The 27,205-nt window shown below is 42.1% G+C and overlaps 2 protein-coding genes across 3 annotated transcripts; one reads left to right on the top strand and one right to left on the bottom strand.

Annotated features, from left to right (window-relative positions):
- Positions 1–641: 641 nt before the first annotated feature.
- On the bottom strand, positions 642–13,999 carry LOC110509827 (protein FAM78A). Of its 2 annotated transcripts, XM_090226881.1 has the most exons (3): positions 12,586–13,975; positions 11,984–12,287; positions 642–4,930 (listed from the first exon to the last, which is right to left on the bottom strand). In XM_090226881.1, the coding sequence occupies exons 2-3, from the start codon at positions 12,244–12,246 to the stop codon at positions 4,405–4,407; spliced, it is 789 nt and encodes a 262-aa protein (XP_090083007.1). In that variant the 5' UTR covers positions 12,247–12,287; positions 12,586–13,975; the 3' UTR covers positions 642–4,404. The 2 variants fall into 2 exon arrangements, with proteins under 2 accessions (XP_090083007.1, XP_021446632.1); XM_021590957.3 differs by having other exon boundaries at positions 11,984–13,999.
- Positions 13,990–26,564, top strand: LOC110509828 (inactive phospholipid phosphatase 7). Its single transcript, XM_021590958.3, has 2 exons — positions 13,990–15,645; positions 25,074–26,564. Exons 1-2 carry the CDS (start codon positions 15,168–15,170, stop codon positions 25,460–25,462), a joined length of 867 nt encoding a protein of 288 aa, XP_021446633.1. The 5' UTR covers positions 13,990–15,167; the 3' UTR covers positions 25,463–26,564.
- The last annotated feature ends 641 nt before the right edge of the window (positions 26,565–27,205 follow it).

The raw sequence follows: 27,205 nt of genomic DNA, 5'->3' as shown, positions 1-27,205 counted from the left end.
ATCAATGCTATTTTGTTGCGTCATACGTTATGTTGCTACTGTTCCAATCACATATTTGAGATCGTTCGCTGCAGGGACCACTCAACAATGATCACAAATACATGATCATATGCGTCAAAGGGTCAACAAGTATGACACTAGATTGGGGTGAATAGCCTAATTAGTCAAATACATACAGTGGTAATTGCCCATTAAAGCTCTGGCATTCTGATCAAAGCCGGGAAAATCATCTTAGCAGGGCCAGAGCAGAGGGGAAGGACGAATGCCTCTGGTCTTCAATAGGGAGTTTAATTAATACTCTCAAACTCTAAACCAAGTCTGCCTTAGTGAAAAAATAACAAGAAAATGACTGTATTTACTGATGTTAATAGATGTTATATTATGTATTCCAAAGTTCACTAATGGATATTTGACTATTGATTATGGTTAAGAAATAGTTTATAAGCAGACTTTCAAATAAGTGTCACCAACTATTTTCCTTCATAATGTATGACATGGTATCAGAGTTGATAAAAGCTAGGGTGTTGTGGGTGCTGTGTGTGAAGCATCTTGGCAAGGTGCTTTTGTAGATAGAATCACCATGTCACAGGGTGCATATTCTCCCATCACAACACTTTAGGAGACAGATGCCAGGAAACAAATAACATTTGCAAATTGTTTTAATTCATGAAAAATACCACTTTTAATTTTCAGTATTTTTTTTTTATCATTGTGCATTTTCACGGTTTTAAATATTTGCCAGTACTGTTCCATTTTCAAGTATCGAGTATCAGTGTCAATGACAAAGCACAACAAGAAAATACTGTATTTTTGTTTCAGTGCTGTGAAATATATTAGAGCATTTTTCAGAAGACAACAACCAACAAACCCAAAGAAATTAGAAATACATAGCCTATTGTGTATAATCTGCTACAGTTAGCCATGGGGCTACTCTACTGAAAACCTAGTCAGCGGTGAAGGGAGCGAAGGGTAAGATGGACAGACAAATGGAATATCCAATCAAATCATTTGTTTACATGGGGTACGCCAATAGCAAAGGATAGGAAATAATGATGGGCAATCCTGAGAGTGAGCTTGGGCCTGTATTGGTTGAACTAAAGCTACATCTTTTCTGCTGGTCTCTGAAGAGTTGCTGGACTGTTTACAGGACTCTTTTACATAAAGATCCATAGAAAAGGGGGTAGCCCTCAACTAGGAGTTGTGGGTTTAGGAAAGGAAGGTTCTACCCAGTGGCACAACCCCAGAAGGAGAAACATGAAGTCAATGAATTTCACTCATTCAATGATGTTATCGTAATCTCATAAGAACGCCTCATCAGTAGCACATAACAACACGGTCAGAATCAGAGACACATTGAGGCAATCGTCTCCTCTGTGACCTCCCTCTCGTGTGTGTGTTTTGCTGGGGGCCAATAAGCGCTGTTCACACTCAGTCCCAGTGTGATGTTGTGACGATCCGATAGGATGCAAGGAGAGACCGTCCCCGGGGGCCTCTGTCCCTGCTGTTTTATGACAACTGTGTGTGTGCCCCACCCCTTCTAACACTGACCTTTGCCCTCTAGCCCTAAGAGGCCATTGTATATCACTCCAGCCACCCTTGGCACAGCCGAACACAGTGTATCTGAAGGGGGCTCAGTATTTCACAGCAGATATAATAATGGCAGCACTTCCAGTCCCCTCCTCCCTCAGCCTAGATGATTGAGTCCAGAGCAGGGGCTATCTCACAGAGCTGACGCAGGGCAACGAGGGCCATCTGATTAGGCTATTATGCGGGTCCAAAATGTAATTATAACAAGGGAGAGCTGCAGTATACATACTGTATCATAGCTATCATACTGAAGATCTCATTTGGCGAGGCTATCAGTCTATCTAGTTTCCTAACCCTTTTTTAATTATGTTCAGCTGCTACACACTTGGCTGCTCTGTCTTTTCTCATCAGGCAAAGATGTCAAATTAAGGTTGATATTTGGTTGAGACGTCAACAGATTTGAGTCATTTTAAATAAACCAAACCACGAGGTAGGCTAAAATAACGAAGGAAACAATGGTGACTCAACACATTTTTGGCCAGTTGTTGGTGGCATTTGATGGTAATATTACTCTACCAAGAAAGCTTTGCCTCCAAAAAATATCAAACCACAATGGCATAGCATCTATACTAAAACAATACCATCAGTGACAAAAGTGGAGATGCTGTTTTCTCAACCACTTCAAAATGGCAGCTTGACCCCGGTGTTACAAAACACAAACATCGGTCCCTGTTCCTTTTTTCTTAGCGCGTTGTTGTCGTTGATGATGTTATAAGGAGATAAAAAAGCCTGATGCCAAATTCTGCCCCACAGTCATCCCTCTACCACACCCCCTCCCTCCCTCCTCCATGAGAGAGATTTCAGCCCGGGGTAAAGCTGCCGTTCCCACAGATAAATGAATGACTAGACATTGTCCCGTTTATGGAGGTATTTAGCTAGCCGGGGCTTCCCTTCCTCCACACAAGGAAGACAGAGGAGAGGGTGAAGAGAGGAGGGATGGAGGAAATGGAGAGATGGATCGAGGGGAGCAGAGAGAGGAGAAAGTGGGGACAGGGTAAATGGGGAAGAACATCAGAAGTGGAGAGAGGGTGAGGGGAGCGGGCGGGACAAGGAGAGAGAATAGAGAGGGAGGGCAGTGGGATACATCCAGTTAACCTCTGCAGAGCCACCCCACACACAGGGACCCTAAAGCCAAGATTATTTATCTCCAATAGCATTGCATGGAGGACTGCTTTCTTATTGCCCCGGGATTTGAAACACAGTCATTTCCCCTGGCTACTGCTTGCTGTGATTGCTTATTAATACCAATATTGATTAGGTGCTAGCATACCCCTCTCTTCTGACAGCTGTAGAGAGGAGAAGAAAGGCAGAGGGATGGATGGATGGGGCGAGGGAGGTGTGTGTGACAAACACTTTACAGTGGCAGGGGCCCTGAGATGGAGGGAGTGGTGATAAATCAAATACAAGATAACATGATGAAAGAGTATTCTCTCTGTAAAGGGAGGTTGTTGACAACCCTTGCTGTCTATCTGAAAGTCAGCTGAATGTCACTCAATGGGTTTGAATGTTGTCAGAAAACCTTTTACACTGCCAAACATAACATGTGCGTTTGCATTGATGAGATGAGCATACTGGCATTGTGAAAGGGTTTGTTTGAATGAATTTTCTCTGTATGTTCTGTAGGAGTAAAGAGTTCTAGCAGTATTAGGACCCAATTTGGTTCCCTGTAACCCCGTAAATAATGCTAATTTAACCATTATATTTGTTTAAAATACTATTTGTCCTGCTACAGTGGTAAATATTTCTACAAAAATGACAATTGCTGAATGTCATTACACTTTTTGGTGTTTTGTAACAGATGCCTCTTTCCATATATCAAATGGGTGCACGTGTTTGGGATGCTGGAATTATTTTGGTGTGGACGAACATGTGCAGGTAGCCTACTTTTTGAAGAGATTTGTTTGACAATCAGATGAAACCATCGTGACTGGTTGTGTACATACCACATGAAAAGGTCATATATTCAACTATTTAAATGACGTGTGTTTACTATTAGACCCATAAAAACATGTCACGGTATAATTTGCACTCTGTTGTCACTGTTCCATTCCTAAATCCACACACAACAGCACCAACAATCTGGATGGAAGGAGAGACAAGACATGTCAAGGAATATTGCATTGCACATGATTAAAGGCTCAAAGTTAAAAGCGATGTAAACTTAAGGCAGCATGGATTGAATGTCTCGCATGTTTAAAAAAAAAAAGGTACTAAAACTACACGTCTCCCCGATGTGGTTCCTATTCACTATCCCTCATGTAGAGCACAGAAGAGTGCTTATTCACAAAAAGTGCACTCTCTCCAAGACCACAAATAAAAACACAACTTTGTGCATGTACCATGTACATAAACACAAACATGAATACTATGTTAATTGTTCAACCCACACACACTCCCCAACCCTCCCAAATTACAATCCCCAAAATGCAACAAAAAATGCAAAGTTTCTGTGGGTATTTTTTTGCAATGACTTCATCTAGCACAGTGAAACCCGACCCCAATTGAAGGTAGAATGGTTGCAGTTTGTTCATTCCTGTTTTTAAAGTCTGCTCCAGCTCCCACTTATAGGCAACGAGTGTCCTCTTTCTCCAAGCTGCTCTTGTCCTTGTTTCACTTTCTCTCCCTCTCTCGCTCAATTTTTTACAAAAAGCGAGAGAAGAGATCGGAAACGTAGAGGCAAATAGAGGCAAGGAGCTTGAGGGAAGGTTAAAAGGAGAAGAAAGGAAAAGGAAAGTAGATAAAAAGAGAAGAAAGGAAAAGTGAGGTGTAGGTAGAGGAGTGGGAGAAGAGAAAGAGCGTTTAACCTCCAGAGGTCAGTCAGTATTTGGGCGGGATGACCACGACGGCTTCCCCGGTCTTTGGCCGCCACATGAGCACCTGAGCGTCGTTGGCATTGGGCTTGACCATGGCGTTGGGGGGAATGGGTTCATTCTTGCCCAGGATGTGGGGCTGCTCCTGGGCCACGGGCTCACGCAGCATAGCCCTCTGGCCCAGGAGCTTGTCCGGGTCCACCTCGATGTGGAGCTGCATCCTCCAGCGGATGGTCTGCAGCACCAGGGTCTCGGCCGTGGCCTGATTGATGGCCACCAGCCAGGTGGTGAAGCTCTGGTCGCGGCGGATGCTGCTGAGCTGCGGCATGTTGCTGTCGCTCACAGGAACTCCCCACGTAACGCTGGGGTAGAAGTTGTCGTTCATGCTGACCGTGAACTTGGTGTCCTTCTTGGTGGGGCCCACAATGGTGCACGTTTCCGTGGTGTTGCCATACCAAGGGTAGTTGACGCCATCCGAGTCACTGATGGCCTGGATCTTGCCATCCCGCAGGTCAGGGAGTTCCCAGCTCGACCTGGAAGTGGAAAGGCAGGTTATAGTTATATTTAACCCGGAAGGTTAAAAAACAGAGTGAGGTTTAAAGTTCACGGCAAAATCAAAGATGGTGCCAATCACTCACATTCATATGGGATTGAAGTATCCTTGTGTGTATATATAGCTAAATCTAAACAACAGATGGTGTGAACTGTCAACGGAACTCGATTTTAGAGCACCTTTTTAATGTGAATTTTGGAAAAAGTATTCCTTTAACCTGGAAGTGGAAACAAGAAGGGGAGACTTGTTTTACATGTGGGAATCTCTCTGCATTTGGTTACTGCTTTCCTGACAAAACTTGTTTGAGAGATGTGTCAATCATAATAGGCTCTTACCCACTGTTAAATAATGGCTAGAGGATAAAGGTGGAGACTATCTCCCTGAGAGGCTCAAACAGCCTGGCTGAGTGGGTTTGTTATTGAGAATCAGGGCAGCACAATCACAGCACATACCAGGTTCCCATTGTTAACAGCCTGTCTAACCCACTCCTGTGTAGTAAGTCACTAGATGCATGTCAATGATCTCAAATGGCTTCCTTTTCTCATTTCTCACTGACCAATGATCTGTCAACACAGGATAGGTGAAAGCGATACATCCTAAGCCTATCGGGATTGCTTTGCTTCGTCCACCCTTAATTTAGATCTGAGTGAATTAAGTGACGGTGAATTTTGTAGTATTGAGATGTAGCGGGTGAAATTGTGGGACAGAGGCACCTCATAAACAATCCTGTCCGCCCACTCGGCAGGAAGAAAATTACCTTTCTCCCAGAAGTGGAGGATCAGCAGAACTGCTGTAGATAACAGTGTGATCACCAGTCACATGACAGGTCTGCATGGACATTGGTTCAGTTTCTGTATAAGCACTTTGTGACAACTGCTGATGTAAAAAGGGCTTTGTAAATCAATTTGATTTATTTATTTATTCAAAGAGGTTCTAGATTGTGATCTTTAGGCAAGCCCCCATGTGTGTGTGTGTGTGTGTGTGTGTGTGTGTGTTATCCATGTCCATTCTTGTCGCTACAAATCACTATCCCCTCTATCGATCTGGCTCCAAAATAACTTGAACAATCTTTACATCTATAAATATATCTCTGACAGGAGCTAAATTGTAACATCAATTTCACTGTGAAGGGCCAACTACTACAGACAATGGCCAACAAAGCACCCCCCGTATTTTTATCTTGATAACACATGGTTTCATGAGAACAGAACATGCCCCAGAGTGAGAACATTTGGCTTTTTCTTTCTCCCTCTATTGGAGGCCTAACGATACTACAGGATCTACCTACTCTTTATGGACTGTATTTTATTATAGTACTATTCTATTTTCAGTACTGTATTCAGAACCATGGGAAGTGCTCTATTGAAATAGATAGGAAGAACCCAACAGATGTGTATTTGTGCCATCTGGGGGGATAGCTGCTCTGAGAGAGAGAGAAGGACCTGTCTCTCTCGCTCTCTCGCTCACTACCCTCTCTTTTCATATTATGTTTTGTTTGCAGAGCCGAGGGACGTCTCTCTAATCTCCACACAGCATAATTGTATTTTTATTTGTTTTATTTTGTTTTTTCCATTCAGTAGCTCTTTAGGCCCAGTGTGAGAGATTAACACACACACACACAAACACACACACAAACAAACAAACACACAAACACACATCTCAGAGCAGCTATCACCTCATATGGCACAAATACTGCACACATCCTCTATTCTGGGCAGATCAATGGCCAAAGTAAATGTGCCTCTCCTATTTCATCTAAGCGACACATTTCTGCTGGTTTGGGGTTCAAAAGAAGAATGCCCCGGTACTCTGATTTGTAAGAGGGCACAACAAAACCTATTCCCCCTCAGGAGACTAAAAATATTTGGCATGGGTCCTCAGATCCTCAAAAGGTTCTACAGCTGTAAAATCAAGAGCATCCTGACTGGTTGCATCACTACCTTGTATGGCGACTGCTCGGCCTCCAACCGCAAGGCACTACAGAGGGTAGTGCGAACAGCCCAGTACATCACTGGGGCCAAGCTTCCTGCCATCCAGGACCTCTACACGAGGCGGAGTCAGAGGAAGGCCCTGAACATTTTCAAAGACTCCAGCCACCCTGTTCCTAGACTGTTCTCTCTGCTACCACATGGCAAGTGGTACCGGAGCACCAAGTCTAGGTCCAAGAGGCTTATTAACAGCTTCTACCCCCAAGCTAAGACTTGAGACACACCATCTAATCAAACGGCTTCCCAAACTATTTGCATTGCCCCCCCACCTTTACACCACTGCTACTCTCTGCTGTCATCTATGCATAGTCACTTTAATAACTCTACCTACATAACTCCTAAAATTTGTTCACCATCTACAGTTGAAGTCGGAAGTTTACATACACCTTAGCCAAGTACATTTAAACTCAGTTTTTCACAATTCCTGACATCACCGCTTTATATTAAAGAATGTGTCATGTCAGAATAATAGTAGAGAGAATTATTTATTTAAGCTTTTATTTCTTTCATCACATTCCCAGTGGGTCAGAAGTTTACATACACTCAATTAGTATTTAGTAGCATTGCCTTTAAATTGTTTAACTTGGGTCAAACTTTTCAGGTAGCCTTCCACAATAAGTTGGGTGAATTGTGGCCCATTCCTCCTGACAGAGCTGGTGTAACTGAGTGAGGTTTGTCGGCCTCCTTGCTTGCACATGCTTTTTCAGTTCTGCCCACACATTTTCTATAGGATTGAGGCCAGGGCTTTGTGATGGCCACTCCAATACCTTGACTTTGTTGTCCTTAAGCCATTTTGCCACAACTTTGGAAGTATGCTTGGGGTCATTGTCCATTTGGAAGACCCATTTGCGACCAAGCTTTGACTTTCTGACTGATGTCTTGAGGTGTTGCTTCAAGATATCCACATAATTTTCCTCCCTCATGATGCAATCTATTTTGTGAAGTGCACCAGTCCCTTCTGCAGCAAAGCACCCCACAACATGAAGCTGCCACCCCCGTGCTTCACGGTTGGGATAGTGTTCTTTGGCTTACAAGTCTCCCCCTTTTTCCTCCAAAGATAACGATGGTCATTATGGCCAAACAGTTATATTTTTGTTTCATCAGACCAGAGGACATTTCTCCAAAAAGTATGATCTTTGTCCCCATGTGCAGTTGCAAACCCAAGTCTGGCTACTATTGCGGTTTTGGAGCAGTGGCTTCTTCCTTGCTGAGCGGCCTTTCAGGTTATGTCGATATAGGACTAGTTTTACTGTGGATATAGATACTTTTTTACCTGTTTCCTCCAGCATCTTCACAAGGTCCTTCTTTGACACCACAGTACGTTCATCTGTAGGAGACAGAACGGGTCTCCTTCCTGAGCAGTATGACGGCTGCGTGGTTCCATGGTGTTTATACTTGCGTACTATTGTTTGTACAGATGAACGTGGTACCTTCAGGCATTCGGAAATTGTTCCGAAGGATGAACCAGACTTGTGGAGGTTTACAATTGTTTCTGAGGTCTTGGCTGATTTCTTTTGATTTTCCCATGATGTCAAGCAAAGAGGCACTGAGTTTGAAGGTAGGCCTTGAAATACATCCACAGGTACACCTCCAAATGACTTAAATGATTTCAATTAGCCTATCAGAAGCTTCTAAGGCAATGACATCATTTTCTGGAATTTTCCAAGCTGTTTAAAGGCATAGTCAGCTTAGTGTATGTAAACTTCTGACCAACTGGAATTGTGATACAGTGAATTCTAAGTGAAATAATCTGTCTGTAAACAATTGTTGGAAAAATTACTTGTGTCATGCACAAAGTAGATGTCCTAACCGACTTCTCAAAACTATAGTTTGATATTAACAAGACATTTGTGGAGTGGTTGAAAAACGAGTTTTAATGACTCCAACCTAAGTGTATGTAAACTTCCGACTTCAACTGTACATACTACCTCAACTAACCGGTGCCCCTGCACATTGACTCTGTATCAGTACCTCCCTGTATATAGTCTCGCTATTGTTATTTCACTGCTGCTCTTTAAATACTTGTTACTTTTATCTCGTATTCTTATTGTTGGTTAGGTAAGTAAGCATTTCACTGTAAGGTCTACACCTGTTGTATTCGGCGCATGTGACTAATAAAATGTCATTTCACATAGCCAGACTAGGGCAAGGGGAGGAGGTTATGTTGGGGATTGTAATATTGGGACAGTGTGTGTAATCTTTGACATGCAGACCCGAAACATCCCATGCTGCAACGGGTGTAGATAAACCCTCTGCATTCTGGATATACAGTGCCTTCAGAAAGTATTCACTTCCGATGGTGCAGCGGTCTAAGGCACTGCAACTCCGTGCAAGAGGCGTCACTGCAGTCCCTGGTTTGAATCCAGGCTGCATCACATCCGGCTGTGATTGGGAGTCCCATAGGGCGGCACACAATTGGCCCAGCGTCGTCCGGATTTGGCCGGGTTAGGCCGTCATTATCAATAAGAATTTGTTCTTAACTGGCTTGCGTGGTTAAATAAATAAAATACAAATTCACACCCCTTGTTACGACTCCCACCGAAGGTGGCTCCCTTGCCTGTTCGGGCGGTGCTCGGCGGTTGTCGTCGCCGGTCTACTATCCGCCGCCGATCCCTTTTTCCTTTTCTGTTCGTTTAGTCTTATTAGTTGCACCTGTTCCTTATTGTGTTTCTTGATTTGGTCTATTTAAGCCTGTTAGGCCTGCCTAGGTTTGTGCGGGATTGTTATTCTGTGAGTTTGTGGATGTTCGATTGTATTTTATTTTTCCGGACATTTTGGGTCCTGTGTATGCGCCAGTTGATGCGCCTTGTGTTTTTGGCGTGACAGTTTCTTCCTGGTAATAAAATGTACATTTATTCGAACCCTCTGCGCCTGACTCCAAACCCACTGTTCTTAAAGAACTCTGACACCCCTTGACTTTTTCCACATTCTGTTGTGTTACAGCCTAAATATAAAATGGATTAAACTGAGATGTTGTGTGTAACTGGCCTACACACAATACCCCATAATGTCTTAGTGGAATTATGTTTTTAGAAATGTTTACAAATTAACAAAAAATGAACACCTGAAATGTATTGAGTCATTAAGTATTCAAACCCTTTGTTATGGCAAGCCTAAATAAGTTCAGGAGTAGAAATGTGCTTAACAAGTCACATAAGTTGCATGGCCTCACTCTGTGTGCAATAATAGTGTTTAGCATGATTTTTGAATGACTACCTCATCTCTGTTACCCACTCATACAATTGTCTGTAAGGTCCCTCAGTCGCGCAGTGAATTTCAAACATTGATTCAACAGCTGTAATCGCTGCCAAAGGTATGTACTTACTCAGTGGTGTGAATACTTATGTAAATTAGATATTTCTGTATTTAATTTTCCAAACATTTGCAAAAAATGTCCAAAAACATATTTTCACTTTGTCATTATGGGGTATTGTGTGTAGAACGGCGAGGAATAAAAATAAGAATCCATTTTGAATTCAGGCCGTAACACATCAAAATGTGAAATAAGTCAATGGGTATGAATACTTTCTGAAGGCACTATACGTCAACTTATGGTCCCCTGCCACAGGATGTGGGACAAACTGAATTTGTGTAAGTCACAGACATCTGTCAATACAGGGGGAAGTCCATTTGAGCTAACTGCCTGAGCTCACTTTAACTCATTTCGTAATATTTGGAAAATAATGTGATTTCTCATACCATACAGCTTCTGTTGACTCCAGTAGCCTACCTAACAATGAAACCCAGCTTGAATGGATCAATTGAACAGAGTGTTTATGAAAGCCTTGGCTTTAGAGAAAATTGTGGACTCAGTCCTTGCCCACCACCGCTCTATAGAATCCAACAGTGCTAAAGCGTACTGCATCTTCAAGGACACTATCACCTCTCTATGCACCAGAGACAGTGAATTGATACACTATATATGCAAACAGCCGATTCTGGGTTTGGCGGATGCCAGGAGAATAGTACCTGCCCGAATGCATAGTGTCAACAGTAAAGTTTGATGGAGGAGGAATAATGGTCTGGGGCTGTTGATTCGGACTAGGCCCCTTAGTTCGGGTGAAGGGAAATCTAAATGCTACAGCATACAATGACATTCTAGACGATTCTTTACAATTTTGTGGCAACAGTTTGTAGAAGGCCATTTCCTGTTTCAGCATGATAATGCCGCTGTGCACAAAGCAAGGTCCATACAGAAATGGTTTGCCGAGATCAGTGTGGAAGAGCTTGACTGGCCTGCAAAGAGCCCTGACCTCAACCTCATCAAACACCTTTGGTATGAATTGGGACTGCGAGCCAGGCCTAATTGCCCAACATCAGTGCTCGACCTCACAACTGCTCTTGTGGCTAAATGGAAGCAAGCAATGTTCCAACACCAACTCAATATTTAAAAAGCTGTTCTTAATGTTTTGTACACTCATGTATGTATTACATATCTATCAAAAAGGCTAAAGTTACCTATTAATATTTGAGGGTTTGAATGATATAGGGACATAAGGTTTATCCCCATGGACATGGGATATAAAAGTGGATTTTTGTAAAGTCTTGATGGTTTGGTTTTTTCAATCTAATAATTGATTTGATTTCGCAAAAGCATGGATTTGCAATATGAATACAAATGTGCCTTGGCTTTTCTGCCTTTCCTAATTTCCACAAACTTTTCTCGAACTTTTCTCAGGAAATCATCATGACGCAAGTGTGTTCCAGCATCGAGGTACAGTAGACTGTTGACGTTCTGAAGTTAGCCCTCCAATCTCCAAAAATATCTTGGAGGTGTCAAAGCCCCAGCGCCATTGAGAGGTGAATATGAAAAATGAAGTAGATTACGGATGGCAGGTATGGTCTGGAATTTTAATTCAGGGTTATTTATATTAGGTCTTAGTCTACTCAAATGTGATTGCCTCTGCACATGATCAAACTGTAGCCCTAAGTAGCCTAGTCCCATCACCTGCACCGTTGGTGAGCTTGAAGTAGACCTAGACCTACATTTCACATGATTGTTTACGTTCCCTTGTAATGTGAGTTGAGTTTAGGTTTATACTCACATCCCTTTGGTTCCATATTTGTTGTAGAACTCCATGTGGTTGCATGCTTGAATCCAGCCAACAGTCCACGTCTCTTTACCGGCCACCTGCGGCACTAATACTCGAGCAGAGGCTCGGAAGTGCGGTGTTCGATAGCGCAGAACCACGTTGGATGACTCGTCGATGCTGGTTGGATTGGAGTCGATGGAGGAGTTCACCTCGAGAACGATGATACTTTCACGGAAACACTTGGGCTTACACCTGATACTCTGGATACAGCCCATTGCATTAAATAGCAACACAATCCACAACAACGTCCTGAGATCTGGAGGAGAAAGACGCATGGAAACAGCAACTAATTCACAATTGCATCCATATTTTCAATAGTTAAAAAATACAAAAAAACGAAAAAGGGTGGCACTGGCAAATGGCCACTCCACTGTTCTCCGTTGAGAATGACTAGACTATCACTTTGTTGACATGTTCATAAAAGCCATGCATTTTTCAACCAGTTCTGTATTCCAACACTATGAGGAAAAATGTAGTGTTTTACTCAATAATGGAACTGTTGTGAATACATTCACAGCAGTATGCTTTCTGCTTTTCGTTAGCGATCCGCTCACATCACCAAAAAAGGGCCGATGCAACTTTCTTTTCCGTGTCTTGAAGCTTCCTCCATCAATAGAAGTGCCTATTCAGATGTTTGTGCTGTATGATCTGTTTCACCCCCACAAGAAGCTTGAGGTCGCCCGCGATCACTGGCAACTTGCGACCATCGGAGATGTACACCAGAAAATATTCACATTTAGGCCTACTTTGTGATCTAATAAAGCAGACGAAATAGCTAATTGTGACGCATAATTTACAAAAACTGCTAACGTAACATTTCGACGTCATATTGGCGGAGCTCAGCGCCTCTCATCTGTGAGCCTATTCATTTCCACTTTCATTATCCTCCTGAGTGTGCGTAAAATCAACTTTCCCTCGGATACGCATTCTGTTTTCCATAAGCCACCAGTTCGGTCACTGGTGAAAGGTTTTTATTCCAAAAAAATGTTTTTGTGTGGATAAGAGGTCCGCAGCCAGCAACGGCTTGCATTGAGCAACGTCTTAATTATGTAACAATAAACGATTAACACTTAATGCCACAGTAATAAGCCCCCTTTCACTGACCCCAGTGTTACGACAATTATAACAATGTCACATCAAAAATACGTTACGACTAAATGAGGTGCACACCTCATGAGGAGCATGTACATAATAAATAACCCATCTAGAATAAGTTGCTGAAGGTCTTTACTTACAACATACACACAGCCCGCGTGCAATCCTATAATAACTCTATGCACAGGGATTATATGAGAGATAAGAATAAATATTGCTGTCCGTACCCGAAGTCGACGAACATTTTAGACATGGTATGCAAAAGGCAATAGGGCAAGTGAAACGGTTAGCTTAAAATTAAACAATTGGACGTAGTATCATTGCAAAACGCCTGTTGTAGCATAAACCCAATATATTATATTTAAAAGAAATAGAGGTTCACCACACTTTTGAACAATGCAAGGCAAGACCGTCTTTTTGACTTGTCCCCTCAAGACAGTTTATTGGACTGCCCTATATGCGTGCGCACGTGGTTTGAGTGGTAATTCCGTTCTCTTCCCAGTTGGTTCCTTTCTCTTTTATTGTTACGATCAATTGCAAGGTCCAATAGTGGTACCATTTCAATGTACAGTTATTTCATCGTCGGTTATTAGAATGAACACCGCGCAACATTCAAAGGCAACCAGGTCAACTTTCCCCTCTCCGTTTGGATCCCTATCTTCTTGTAGATCAACTAATAAAAACCTATTTTAATTCGAATCATGGAATGTCCGATAACCCAACCAGGCTCCCTCCTCGATTCCTGTCCTTTGGGTATAATTTAGTCCCAATTCCAGAACACACTGTCATTTCTCTGCGCTTGTCCCACTGCGGCCACAGCAGGTTCACCCTCCCGCTTTGGTCTATTTCAGCAGCTTGAGCTGCAGCTCCTTTTAAGTAGCCTACCTTTCAGACGACACTTCCCCTCGCCATTGCAAGCATTCTGGGAAATGTAGTGATGGGCTTTTTTGCTATATTTATTAAATGACATATAATTCAGGCTATAATAGGCCTACTTCTATCAGTCAAAGTGAAATTAATAGCCCTAATGTAATTGAATATTTTTGAGCGATGTTATAGGCCATAGGCTATAGCTCACATCAATTTGGATGAATGACCAATTATAAAACATAAATGGGTGAATATTCAATAACAAAATAAATAATTTTAATGTAGGCCTACTTTGAATGCTCCTGAGAAAACCCCTTTTATTTTCTATAGGATAAAGTACGTTTTCATAATTTAATGTTTGTTATTTTCCTTTCTTCTATTTTGGTTCGTGCTGAGAGCGTCTCTGTCGCTGTCCATTTAAGCACCTTGGAGAACTCCCATCTGGAAGAGCGCGTCCGTAGAAGAGCGCGGTGGAAGTGGGATTGTGCGTAGGCTACGTCATGTCCACGGAAAATGACTGACGATCGAAAAAAAGAGCTCTCATCTTTTGTAAATACTGAATGACTCGCCGAGCTGACTATGGATGCTTGTTCCTTGATTGACTTTAATAGTATCGGGGCTACAGTCTATCTGTCTAACTAAGAATTCCTTGACGCGTTCTCCAACTTCCAATCGTGTTCCAAACGAGAGGGATCTGAACAATAGCCCATTCTTATACATTGGCCTGGTAAGACGATAACAAAAATGTGTCTTTGTCGTTGAGCATAACAGACAAAGTAAAACCAGTGTATTTAGTTTCTACCGTTCAGGATCAAAACAAAACATTATGCCATTCCATGTTAGTTGCTGATGGTCGTATATTTTAGTTTATGACATGTTAAAAGCTGATGATGTTTCACTGTAGATTGTAATTCGTTTGATTGGCCCAGGCAGATGCCAGTCAAGCGTCTTTGTGCCTGCATGGATCTGGTTGTAGGCTTAACACAGCAGTATGGGCAGCGCGCATTCCAACCGGCCTAAATATATCTGATAGGGACGCAGTGGGGGAAGGAGAGGGCGACAGGGCTTAGCTCTGGATATTTAGGCTTCGTGGTTAAAACGAGAAATTGACCTTCTGAAACGTAGTACAGTAACCTTTTTCACCAAGGAGGCGAAGTGGGGCCAACCCAAAATGCCCGCAATTCCGAGTTCTAGGTCCAGGACGCGGGATCGGAACAACGTCCTGAGCAGACCCGAGTTCATGTCCCTGAACCAGCCCCTTTGGAGCGGCAACTCGGAGAGCCAGGGAAACTCAAGGCGACCTGGTCAACCCAAACACCAAGCAAACCTGCCGTGCGACCCGCAGGAACCTACTGACAATGCCAACAAGGATCGGAAAGAGCCCACGAAACTGCCCGAGGAGGACTGTATCCAGCTGAACCCTTCCTTCATGGGGATAGCGATGAGCTCCCTCCTCGCCATTGACATTTGTCTGTCCAAGCGTCTGGGGGTCTGCGCCTATACGTCGTCGTCTTGGGGCACGGTTCGTTCCATGGTCACCCTACTTGCGTTCACCGGGCACGGCATCACGTGGATCATTGGCACTATCGTGTGCCTGACAAGGAGTAATACGCAGGCGGGACAAGAGGTCTTGGTCAATCTATTACTTGGTAAATGCACGCCTCACTCTACCCAAAACACATAGTGTAATAATTCAGTTATTTAATTGTACATGTATGATTCAGCTCTTATTTAATGGTTTTGTTATTATGCTATAGTGTGTCTATCAATGCATGCATTTTTAATAGGTATAGGCTAGGCAGTCTACTGATATGACATCTCTACTTCCTTATCCCAGGGCCTGTATTAGGCCTATATAACCCATGTCAATAGGCTAATATTTATGCCATGAAATGTTAACTTGTTAATGCTTCTCACTAAAATATGTCATTGTCCACCAGAATTTAAAGCATCCCATGGTAGAGGATCAGAAGCAGGTAATTAGGAAATCCCTTCATGGTCCCTCTCTCCTTCACCGAGCACAGAAGCAGGCCTGGAGAACAGCTGCTAGGCTCCACATATCACAAGTTTACTTTGGACTAAAGAACTATAAGTATACATTTTACCAAGCCAGGGGCCTACATCGAAAGACTGTGAAGTCATTATCATCAGTGTCAAGCATAGCACTTCTTATCCCCACTATGGCAGTTGGTACAACATCTACAGTAGAATAATTTTCCAAAGTACCTTATTTAAGTAAATATACTTGATTATCCTTACTTCCTTAATAGGTGTTTTCCCTACATTAGATATAGTAATGCGAATGTTACAGATTTCTCTAACTAGCGGTAATGGAATCAACCTACAGTTGAAGTCGGAAGTTTACACACAGTAAACTTAGGTTGGAGTCATTAAAACTCGTTTTTCAATCACTCCACAAATGTCTTGTTAACAAACTATAGATTTGGCAAATCAGTTAGGACATCTACTTTGTGCATGTCACAAGTCATTTCTCCAACAATTGTTTACAGACAGATTATTTCACTTATAACTCCCTGTATCACAATTCCAGTTAGTCAGAAGTTTACATACACTAAGTTGACTGTGCCTTTCAACAGCTTGGAAAATTCCAGAAAATTATGGATTGGTGTTCCGTCAATGGGACAGTTGTAAATCATGCAGCGCGTTTTGTCAAGATCACAGATTTTAGAGAAACAACAAATGTCGGTACATACAGTGGGGCAAAAAAGTATTTAGTCAGCCACCAATTGTGCAAGTTCTCTCACTTAAAAAGATGAGAGAGGCATGTAATCTTCATCATAGGTACACTTCAACTATGACAGACAGAATGAGAAGGAAAAAAATCCAGAAAATCACATTGTAGGATTAGGGGGACCTAGTGAATGACCTGCAGAGAGCTGGGACCAAAGTAAAAAAGCCTACCATCAGTAACACACTACGCCGCCAGGGACTCAAATCCTGCAGTGCCAGACGTGTCCCCCTGCTTAAGCCAGTACATGTCCAGCCCGTCTGAAGTTTGCTAGAGAGCATTTGGATGATCCAGAAGAAGATTGGGAGAATGTCATATGGTCAGATGAAACCAAAAATATAACTTTTTGGTAAAAACTCGTCGTGTTTGGAGGACAAAGAATGCTGAGTTGCATCCAAAGAACACCATACCTACTGTGAAGCATGGGGGTGGAAACATCATGCTTTGGGGCTGTTTTTCTGCAAAGGGACAAGGATGACTGATCCGTGTAAAGGAAAGAATGAATGGGGCCATGTATCGTGAGATTTTGAGTGAAAACCTCCTTCCATCAGCAAGGGCATTGAAGATGAAACGTGGCTGGGTCTTTCAGCATGACAATGATCCCAAACACACCGCCCGGGCAACGGAGTGGCTTCATAAGAAGCATTTCAAGGTCCTGGAGTGGCCTAGCCAGTCTCCAGATCTCAACCCCATAGAAAATCTTTGGAGGGAGATGAAAGTCTGTGTTGCCCAGCAACAGCCCCAAAACATCACTGCTGTAGAGGAGATCTGCATGGAGGAATGGGACAAAATACCAGCAACAGTGTGTGAAAACCTTGTGAAGACTTACAGAAAACATTTGACCTCTGTCATTGCCAACAAAGGTTATATAACAAAGTATTGAGATAAACTTTTGTTATTGACCAAATACTTATTTGCCACCATAATTTGCAAATGAATTCATAAAAAATCCTACAATGTGATTTTCTGGATTTTTTTTCTAATTTTGATGAAAATTACAGGCCTCTCTCATCTTTTTAAGTGGGAGAACTTGCACAATTGGTGGTTGACTAAATACTTTTTTGCCCCACTGTATAAGTGTCTTATATTGGCAGAAAGCTTAAATTCTTGTTAATTTAACTGCACTCTCCAATTTACAGTAGCTATTACTGCGAAAAAATGCCATGCTATTGTTTGAGGAGCGCTCCTAACAACAAAACACCTTTTTCCCCATGATAGGTTTGATAAATTCACCTCTGAAGTTGAAATGTGTACTTACATTCTGAAATCTTGCTCTGATTTATCATCTAAAGGGTCCCAGAGATAACAGGTAGTGTCGTTTTGTTAGATAAAATCCTTTTTTCATATCTTAAAAAGGTCCATATAGCATGCACGATCGATTTTGTATTTCCATTCGTTCAATTTGCAAAGAAAGGAATCTGTGAAACTCTCACCCTAAACATTGTTTCAACAACTCAAATCACATTCGTATGTATTCCTCAGAGATTCTAGAAGGTAACAAGACTTCACTATGTCATTAGGGGTGTAGTATATCCTATAGGACACCATATTTGGTCAGAGAGCGACTCCTTCATGGCTCGCTGATGACGCAGGCGGCCATCACTTGACCGACTGTATCTTGACCAATCAGGGTCAATCAGGGTCAAACAAAGCTAGCTAGACTGTATCTAGACCAATCAGGGTCAAACAAAGCTAGCTAGATAGCCAATGATCTGGCTTTACGGGAGTATTCGGAAACCATGTATATGTCGTAAAATGTAGCTACTAACCTTGTATGACAGCATGCCTTTCAATTTAGGACAAAAATTATGCGGATTTTCAGAGTTATGAAGTTATGAAAAGGGGTTGTTTTGCAAATGTTGAACTTATAATATGGCTACTAATACATGTAAAGCTAAATCAAAGTCCAAGTATACAGATCTGACGATATTCTTGCAGAAAACTTTAATATGAATGCGAATGTCTCCTTCACGATTTGCCCAAATGTGCCTGGCGACTTCACACTAAAAGTCTTGTAGTTCACTCATACTTCAAGTTATCCATCTGGAACTTTGCGCAAACACTGCTGTCATCTTGTGGACGCTATCATAATTACAATGAAAGTGATAGCTAGAACTGTGCCCTTTCTCTCGCATTTCAAAGATGGTGGAAGAAAAATACTTGTTGTTTTTTTCTTTGTATTTTCTGCTACCAGATCTATTGTGTTATATTCTCCTACATTCAATTCACATTTCCACAAACGTCAAAGTTGGCTTTCAAATGATACCAAGAATATGCTTATCCTTGCTTCAGGGCCTGAGCTACAGGCAGTTAGATTTGGGTATGTAATTTAGGCGAAAATAAAAAAGAAGGGGGCTATCCCTAACAAGTTTTAAACAGCTTGGAAAATTCCAGAAAAGGATGTCATGGCTTTAGAAGCTTCTGATAGGCTAATTGACATCATTTGAATCAATTGGAGGTGTACCTGTAGATGTATTTCAAGGCCTACCTTCAAACTCATGGAAAAATCAAAAGAAATCATCCAATAATCCAAAAATGTAGACCTCCACAAGTCTGGTTCATCCTTGGGAGCAATTTCCAAATGCCTGAAGGTACCACGCTCATCTGTACAAACAATAGTACGCAGGTATAAACACCATGGGACCACGCAGTCTTCAAACAGTCTTCATACAAAGTTGTGGCAAAATGGCTTAAGGACAACAAAGGCAAGGTATTGGAGTGGCCATCACAAAGCCCTGACCTCAATCCTATAGAAGATTTGTGGACAGAACTGAAAAAGCGTGTGCGAGCAAGGAGGCCTACAAACCTGACTCGGTTCCACCAGCTCTGTCAGGAGGAATGGGCCAAAATTCACCCAACTTTTTTGTGGGAAGCTTGTGGAAGGCTACCCGAAACATTTGACCCAAGTTAAACAATTTAAAGGCAATGCTACCACATACTAATTGAGTGTATGTAAACTTCTGACCCACTGGAATGTGATGAAGAAATTAAAGCTGAAATAAATCATTCTCTCTACTATTATTCTGACATGTCACATTCTTTAAAGTAAAGTGGTGATTCTAACTGACCAGGACGGGGAATTTTTACTAGGATTAAATGTCAGGAATTGTGAAAAAATGAGTTTAATGTATTTGGCTAAGGTGTATGTAAACTCCTGACTTCAACTGTAGATGGTGAACTAATTTTATGAGGTTATTTTGACACATGTCTGTGAAGGAAACCAGCAAGCTATATCCCAGACTGATAGTGTCAATTTATGCATTTCTCAGAACAAATTGGGGCCACTGTGCAGATATTTTCTTTGGGGGGGGGGGGGGTGCGTGTGTGTGTGAGAGAGAGAGACTTCAAAAGTACTATACACACATTGTTCCCATTCAGCTATACCCACTGAAGCTAAGCAGTGTTGGTCCTGGTCGATCCCTGGATGGGAGACCAGATGCTGCTGGAAGTGGTGTTGGAGGTCCATTAGGAGGCACTCTTTTCTCTGGTCTATTATAATATCCCAATGCCCCAGTGCAGTGATTGGGGACATTGCCCTGTGTATGGTGCTGTCTTTTCCGGATGGGACGTTAAACGGGTATTCCTCACTCTCTGTGGGCTTCCAATATGGGCTGGTTCATACCAGTGAATTCACCATGTCCCTTTTGACACCTGAAATCTTGAGGGATTTTATTGTTACTCCTGTGCTGTGGATGCCTGGTTGCTTTGGGCTGATGTGTGTGAGAGGGTTGTGTGTGTTATACCAGTAGAGTGATTACTCAGAAAAACACTGCAAATCTGTGGACTAAATCTATATTGTGTTCAGTCTATAATCTGTTTAATTTGGTCAAATTTGGGCTATTGTGTTTGTAGCAATTTTCAGGTCCTTGTTCAGGTTATTAATAGTGATCCTTGATAGGATAGGGAACCACCATGTTTAAACAAGCATCCTGATTAAGGCAGCTGTGAATGCAGTATCATTCACAATAGCATCTCTATCTCGCTTCATTTTGCCTTCAGGTTGAGATCCGATGACTGTGCTGGCCACTCCATTATAGACGGAATACCAGCTGACTGCTTCTTCCCTAAATAGTTCTTGCATAGTTTGGAACTGTGCTTTGGGTCATTGTCCTGTTGTGGGAGGAAATTGTCTCCAATTAAGCACCATCCACGGCATGGCGTTGCAAAAGGGAGTGATAGCCTTCCTTCTTCAAGATCCCTTTTACATTGTTCAACTCTCCCACTTTACCACCACCAAAGCACCCCCAGGCCATCACATTACCCCCACCATGCTTGACAGATGGCGTCAAGCACTCCTCCAGCATCTTTATTTTTTCCTCGTCTCACGAATGTTCTTCTTTGTGATCCGAACACCTCAAACTTAGATTTGTCTGTCCATAACACTTTTTTCCAATCTTCCTCTGTCCAGTGTCTGTGTTATTTTTCCCATCGTATTGCCCAGTCTGAGATGGCTTTTTCTTTGCAACTCTGCCTTGAAGGCCAGCATCCCGGAGTTGCCTCTTCACTTTTGACGTTGAGACTGGTGTTTTGCGGGTACTATTTAATGAAGCTGCCAGTTGAGGACTTGTAAGGCATCGGTTTCTCAAACTAGGCACTCTAATGTACTTGTCCTCTTGCTCAGGTGTGCACCGGAGTCTCCCACTCCTCTTTCTATTCTGGTTAGAGCCAGTTTGCACTGTTCTGTGAAGGGAGTAGTACACAGCGTTGTACGAGATCTTCAGTTTCTTGGCAATTTATCGCATGGAATAGCCTTAATTTCGCAGAACAAGAATAGACTCACAAGTTTGAGATGAAAGTTCTTTGTTTCTTGCCGTTTTGAGCTTGTAATCAAACTCAAATGCTGATGCTTCAGATACTCAACTAGTCTAAAGAAGGCCAGTTTTATTGCTTCTTTAATCAGGACAACAGTTTTCAGCTGTGCTAACATAATTGCAAAAGGGTTTTCTTTTAAAATGATAAACTTGGATTAGCTAACACAACGTGCCATTGGAACACAGGAGTGATGGTTGCTGATAATGGGTCTCTGTGCGCCTATGTCGATATTCCATTAAAAATCAGACATTTCCAGCTACAATAGTCATTTACAACATTAACAATGTTTACACTGTATTTCTGATCAATTTGATGTTATTTTAATGGACAAAACACTTGCTTTTCTTTCAAAAACAAGGGCATTTCTAAGTGACCCCAAACTTCTGAACAGTAGTGTACATATTTTTAGCTTGGAAGTGCATCATAGATAACATTGACTCTAGGCTGGTGAAATCCGTGGCTTGGCTCTCCTCCTCCCTCACCTTCAGTAGTGCTGAGGTGGGCTATATCAGGGGGCAGAGCACCATTGACTTTCATTGGCAGCTCAGCACTGTGCCCCCACTGTCCCAGAATGACCCAAAGGTACCTCATACTCACTTCCATGATGTCCACTCTCCTCTCTCTACCTTCTTTCAATTTCCTCTAACTTTCCTTTTTCATCCTTCCATCCTTAACTCCTTCCTATCTTTCCTTCCTTCATTTCCAACATCTCACCCTCTCTCATTCCATGCTTCCAACCTCCTTCATTCCACCAACTCCCAAATCTTAATGGTCTGTGAACACTGTGAATTCTAATTTGCTAGAAGTCTACTTCACAATAGAACTAGGGTGTTATGTGTGTGTGTGGGTGTACAGGAAGGAGACGGTGTCATCAATGTCTGAATCCTGAGTCCTGACAGGTTCCACAGGGTGGGGTGGAATCAAAATGAAAGGTGGGGATATTTTGGGCCGCACATAGAGGTTTGGATGCTACTAAAAGGAGACACTTTAGGACGGGATCAAGTTCTCTGGGTTAGTCATATCCAAATAGTGAATAATGATCTATCACACCCAATCATAAGTAAGTCTATTATACTGTACATCTATATTATTAAAGTCTTTTCCATTCTTATTACAAAGGTTTCAGGTGGAAAACGTTTCTATCTCAGTATTTCACTTGCAAAACCTCTCAGCGACAGTCGCCTCAGATCAAATCACTACACAGATAGCCAAGTGCACATACAGTAAGCCAAAGCTGAACTATAAGCTAGGTGCTCTCAGTTCTGTGCTAGCTTCCAGACCTATTTAGAGAGTAACTGGGCTGCTAGCCTGATAATGTGGCCGATTGGGATGCCATAGCACAGAGGCTTATACATTTTGATCACACACAGGGAAGAGAGAGGGTATGTAGCGATGCGCACCTGTTCCACAAACTCTTGGCTCTTCTTAACCTTTTACTAAAGTGGGCTAAATCAGGGTCACACAGAGTGTTTCTTGGTAGTCTGAAACAAATCTACTTTGAAACAAACATACACTTCACACACATGGTTATGGCCTTTCAAAAAAGAAGACACCTGTACATGTCGGATATACAGTGCGATGCGAAAGTATTCGGCCCCCTTGAACTTTGCGACCTTTTGCCACATTTCAGGCTTCAAACATAAAGATATAAAATTGTATTTTTTTGAGAAGAATCAACAACAAGTGGGACACAATCATGAAGTGGAACGACATTTATTGGATATTTCAAACTTTTTTAACAAATCAAACACTGAAAAATTGGGCGTGCAAATTTTTTTTTAAAAAATTATTAATTATTATTATTAATTATTATTACTCTCAACCAAGTGAAGCTTGGAGTGCTTTTCCAACAGTCTTGAAGGAGTTCCCACATATGCTGAGCACTTGTTGGCTACTTTTCCTTCACTCTACGGTCCAACTCATCCCAAACCATCTCAATTTGGTTGAGGTCGGAGGATTGTGGAGGCCAGGTCATCTGATGCAGCACTCCATCTCTCTCCTTCTTGGTCAAATAGCCCTTACACAGCCTGGAGGTGTGTTTGGTCATTGTCCTGTTGAAAAACAAATGATAGTCCCACTAAGCACAAAACAGATGGGATGGCGTATTACTGCAGAATGCTGTGGTAGCCATGCTGGTTAAGTGTGCCTTGAATTCTAAATAAATCACAGACAGTGTCACCAGCAAAGCACCCCCACACTATAACACCTCCTCCTCTGCGCTTTACGGTGAGAAATACATATGCGGAGATCATTCGTTCACCCACACCGCTTCTCACAAAGACACGGCGGTTGGAACCAAAAAAACTCAAATTTGGACTCGAGACCAAAGAACAAATTTCCACCAGTCTAATGTCCATTGCTCGTGTTTCTTGGCCCAAGCAATTATCTTTTTATTATTGGTGTCCTTTAGTAGTGGTTTCTTTGCAGCAATTCTACCATGAAGGCCTGAGTCACGCATTCTCTTCTGAACAGTTGATGTTGAGATGTGTCTGTTACTTGAACTTTGTGAAGCATTTATTTGGGCTGCTATTTCTGAGGCTGGTAACTCTAATGAACTTATCCTCTGCAGCAGAAGTAACTCTGGGGCTTCCTTTCCTGAGGCTGTCCTCATGAGAGCCAGTTTCACAAAACGCTTGATGGTTTTTGCGACCGCACTTGAACAAACTTTCAAAGTTCTTGAAATGTTCCATATTGACTGATCTTCATGTCTTAAAGTAATGATGTACTGTCGTTTCTTTTTGCTTATTTGAGCGGTTCTTGCCTTAGCCATATTTGGTAAAAGACCAAGTCTATATTATCTTCTGTATACGCCCCTAACTTGTCACAACACAGCCGATTGGCTCAAACCGATTGGCTCAAAAAATTAATTCCACAAATAACTTTTAAGAAGCCACACCTGTTAATTGAAATGCATTCCAATTGACTACCCCATGAAGCTGGTAGAGAATGCCAAGAGTGTGCAAAGCCGTCATCAAGGCAAAGGGTGGCTATTTGAAGAATCTCAAATATAAAATATATATTTATTTAACACTTTTTTGGTTACTACATTATTCCATATATGTTATTTCATAGTTTTGATGTCTTCACTAGAAAATAGTAAAAATAAAGAAAAACTCTTGAATGAGTACTTTTGACCGGTAGTGTACATCACAGAAGACTGAAATATAACAAAACTGTTTGACATAGAAACACCAGATTTTCTGCAGATTAAAACAATTAAATAATGTTTATTAATTATGAAATTATGAAAAATATGAATAACATTCCACCATGAGGTCACAAGGTCATTTGACTGCAGGAAAGGGCTACCAGCCACTGTGTCATTGCTGGGGTACCGCCTGGCCTGCCTCATTGCTTCATTACTGATGCTTTGCCCTATAACAGATATAGAGCAAATTACATGAACTATAAGCTAATTGGTCTCCATGGGTTTTTGACTGGAGATATTGTGTGTTGTGGTTTACTGACCTTAATTGATTTAGTTTGGCTGTTTCATGCAACATCTTCTCTCCTCAGCCCTCCTGCTTGATGTCATGACAGTGGCCGGAGTCCAGAAGCTGATCAAACGCAAAGGACCCTGGGAGATAAGTCCGGGATTCCTGGACTACAGTGTCATGGATGTGTACTCCTTCCCAGCGGCCCACGCCAGCCGCGCCGCCATGGTGTCCAAGTTCTTGCTTTCCCACCTGGTCCTGGCCGTCCCTCTTCGCATCCTGCTGGTGCTCTGGGCCTTCCTGGTGGGTATGTCCCGGGTGCTGTTGGGTAGACACCACCTGACCGACATGGCGTGCGGCTTCGCCCTGGGCCTTCTGCACTTCAGCCTGGTGGAGACAGTGTGGCTGTCGTCCAGCACCTGTCAAACCCTCATCTCTATAGGGACCCTCAGCTGGAGCTCCTTCTACTGAACACAGGGCCAGGAGTTCTTCCTGATGTGATCTGAGTTTTCCCTGATCAAGGCCTACTGTCAAAGGCTGCATTAGACCTACGTATAGGCTTTATCTTGATTTCCTTTCAATTATGTTGTTTGTATTTTTCTGCTGGAAACGATCATTTGTTTAAACTACACATTTTTGAGAAACAGGTGGACTGGACTCCAAATGTGAATAGATTTTTGCTGTCTTTGAATTGTGCTGTATGTGTTAAACAAAAACATGATTGTTGTCTTGAAAATCAGGGATTTTGCTACAATCTTAAATATTTATCCTATCCAAATACGTTTCAAAAGATAGTTTTGATTAGTTTAAGGCAAGCTGTTTCATCATAGATCTGTATGTTGTATATTCCACATTGTTTGCCTTCTCTGCTGCAATCTAAGCATTAACCAAGCAGATAGACACAGTTAGTTTATGGTGCTGATTTCATGCCTCACTGAGTAACTGAAAAACGTCTGTGGTGAAGTCAACTACAGTGCATCAGGCTTGGGGTTACCATTGATACTGTGACATATGTGTGTGTGTATATGGGTGATTGTGTGTGTGCATATGTGTTACGCTCGTCGTTGGAAGGAGTAGACCAAGGTGTAGTGTGGTAGGCGTACATCTTTATTTTATTGATGACACTGAAAAAAAAAACAAATACAAACCGAAACGCACAATTCTGTAGGGCTGGAAAGCAACAGTACAAAAACAAGATCCCACAAACTAAGGTGGAAAAAAGGCTGCCTAAGTATGATCCCCAATCAGAGACAACGATAGACAGCTGCCTCTGATTGGGAACCATACCCGGCCAACAAAGAAATAGACAACATAGATTGCCCACCCTAGTCACACCCTGACCTAACCAAATAGAGAATTAAAAGATCTCTAAGGTCAGGGCATGACAATATGTCTGTGTGTGTTTGTATGCCTCCATGCAAGATTTCTTATGTGTGTACCTTTGTGAGTCAAACGTAATGTCTTTTGGAGGGTAAAAGTCACTGAGTAAACCTTTGCTGGGTAAAGTCCGGAATGTTCACTGGCATGTACAAAAAATGAATTATACCCAATATCAAAGGCTTTTTACCTACTGTATGCCTTCGGTCTTCTGCTGTCTTTTTTTTTGTCTTTTTTGTTATATTATGGACTTGGCAACCAAACTATTTAAGCTGTAGCCTTTTTGCTTTCGGATTGTGTGTGTGTGTGTGTGTGTGTGTGTGTGTGTGTGTGTGTGTGTGTGTGTGTGTGTGTGTGTGTGTGTGTGTGTGTGTGTGTGTGTGTGTGTGTGTGTGTGTGTGTGTGTAATATTGCATTAGTGCAAGTCAGCATGTTTTGTTTTGTACAAGGATGACAAGAAAGTCATCTTTTCATGCAGTGTTTGAATCTATCCAGTCTAATTTGCTAAATTAAGAAGATGGCTGGATAGTCTTTATACAGTGCCTTGCGAAAGTATTCGGCCCCCTTGAACTTTGCGACCTTTTGCCACATTTCAGGCTTCAAACATAAAGATATAAAACTGTATTTTTTTGTGAAGAATCAACAACAAGTGGGACACAATCATGAAGTGGAACGACATTTATTGGATATTTCAAACTTTTTTAACAAATCAAAAACTGAAAAATTGGCCGTGCAAAATTATTCAGCCCCCTTAAGTTAATACTTTGTAGCGCCACCTTTTGCTGCGATTACAGCTGTAAGTCGCTTGGGGTATGTCTCTATCAGTTTTGCACATCG

The sequence above is a fragment of the Oncorhynchus mykiss genome, chromosome 29, assembly GCF_057628025.1.
Source record: "Oncorhynchus mykiss isolate SJ-2025 chromosome 29, ASM5762802v1, whole genome shotgun sequence".
Taxonomy (NCBI): Eukaryota; Metazoa; Chordata; class Actinopteri; order Salmoniformes; family Salmonidae; genus Oncorhynchus; species Oncorhynchus mykiss.
This window is presented reverse-complemented; position numbering and strand designations above follow the sequence as displayed.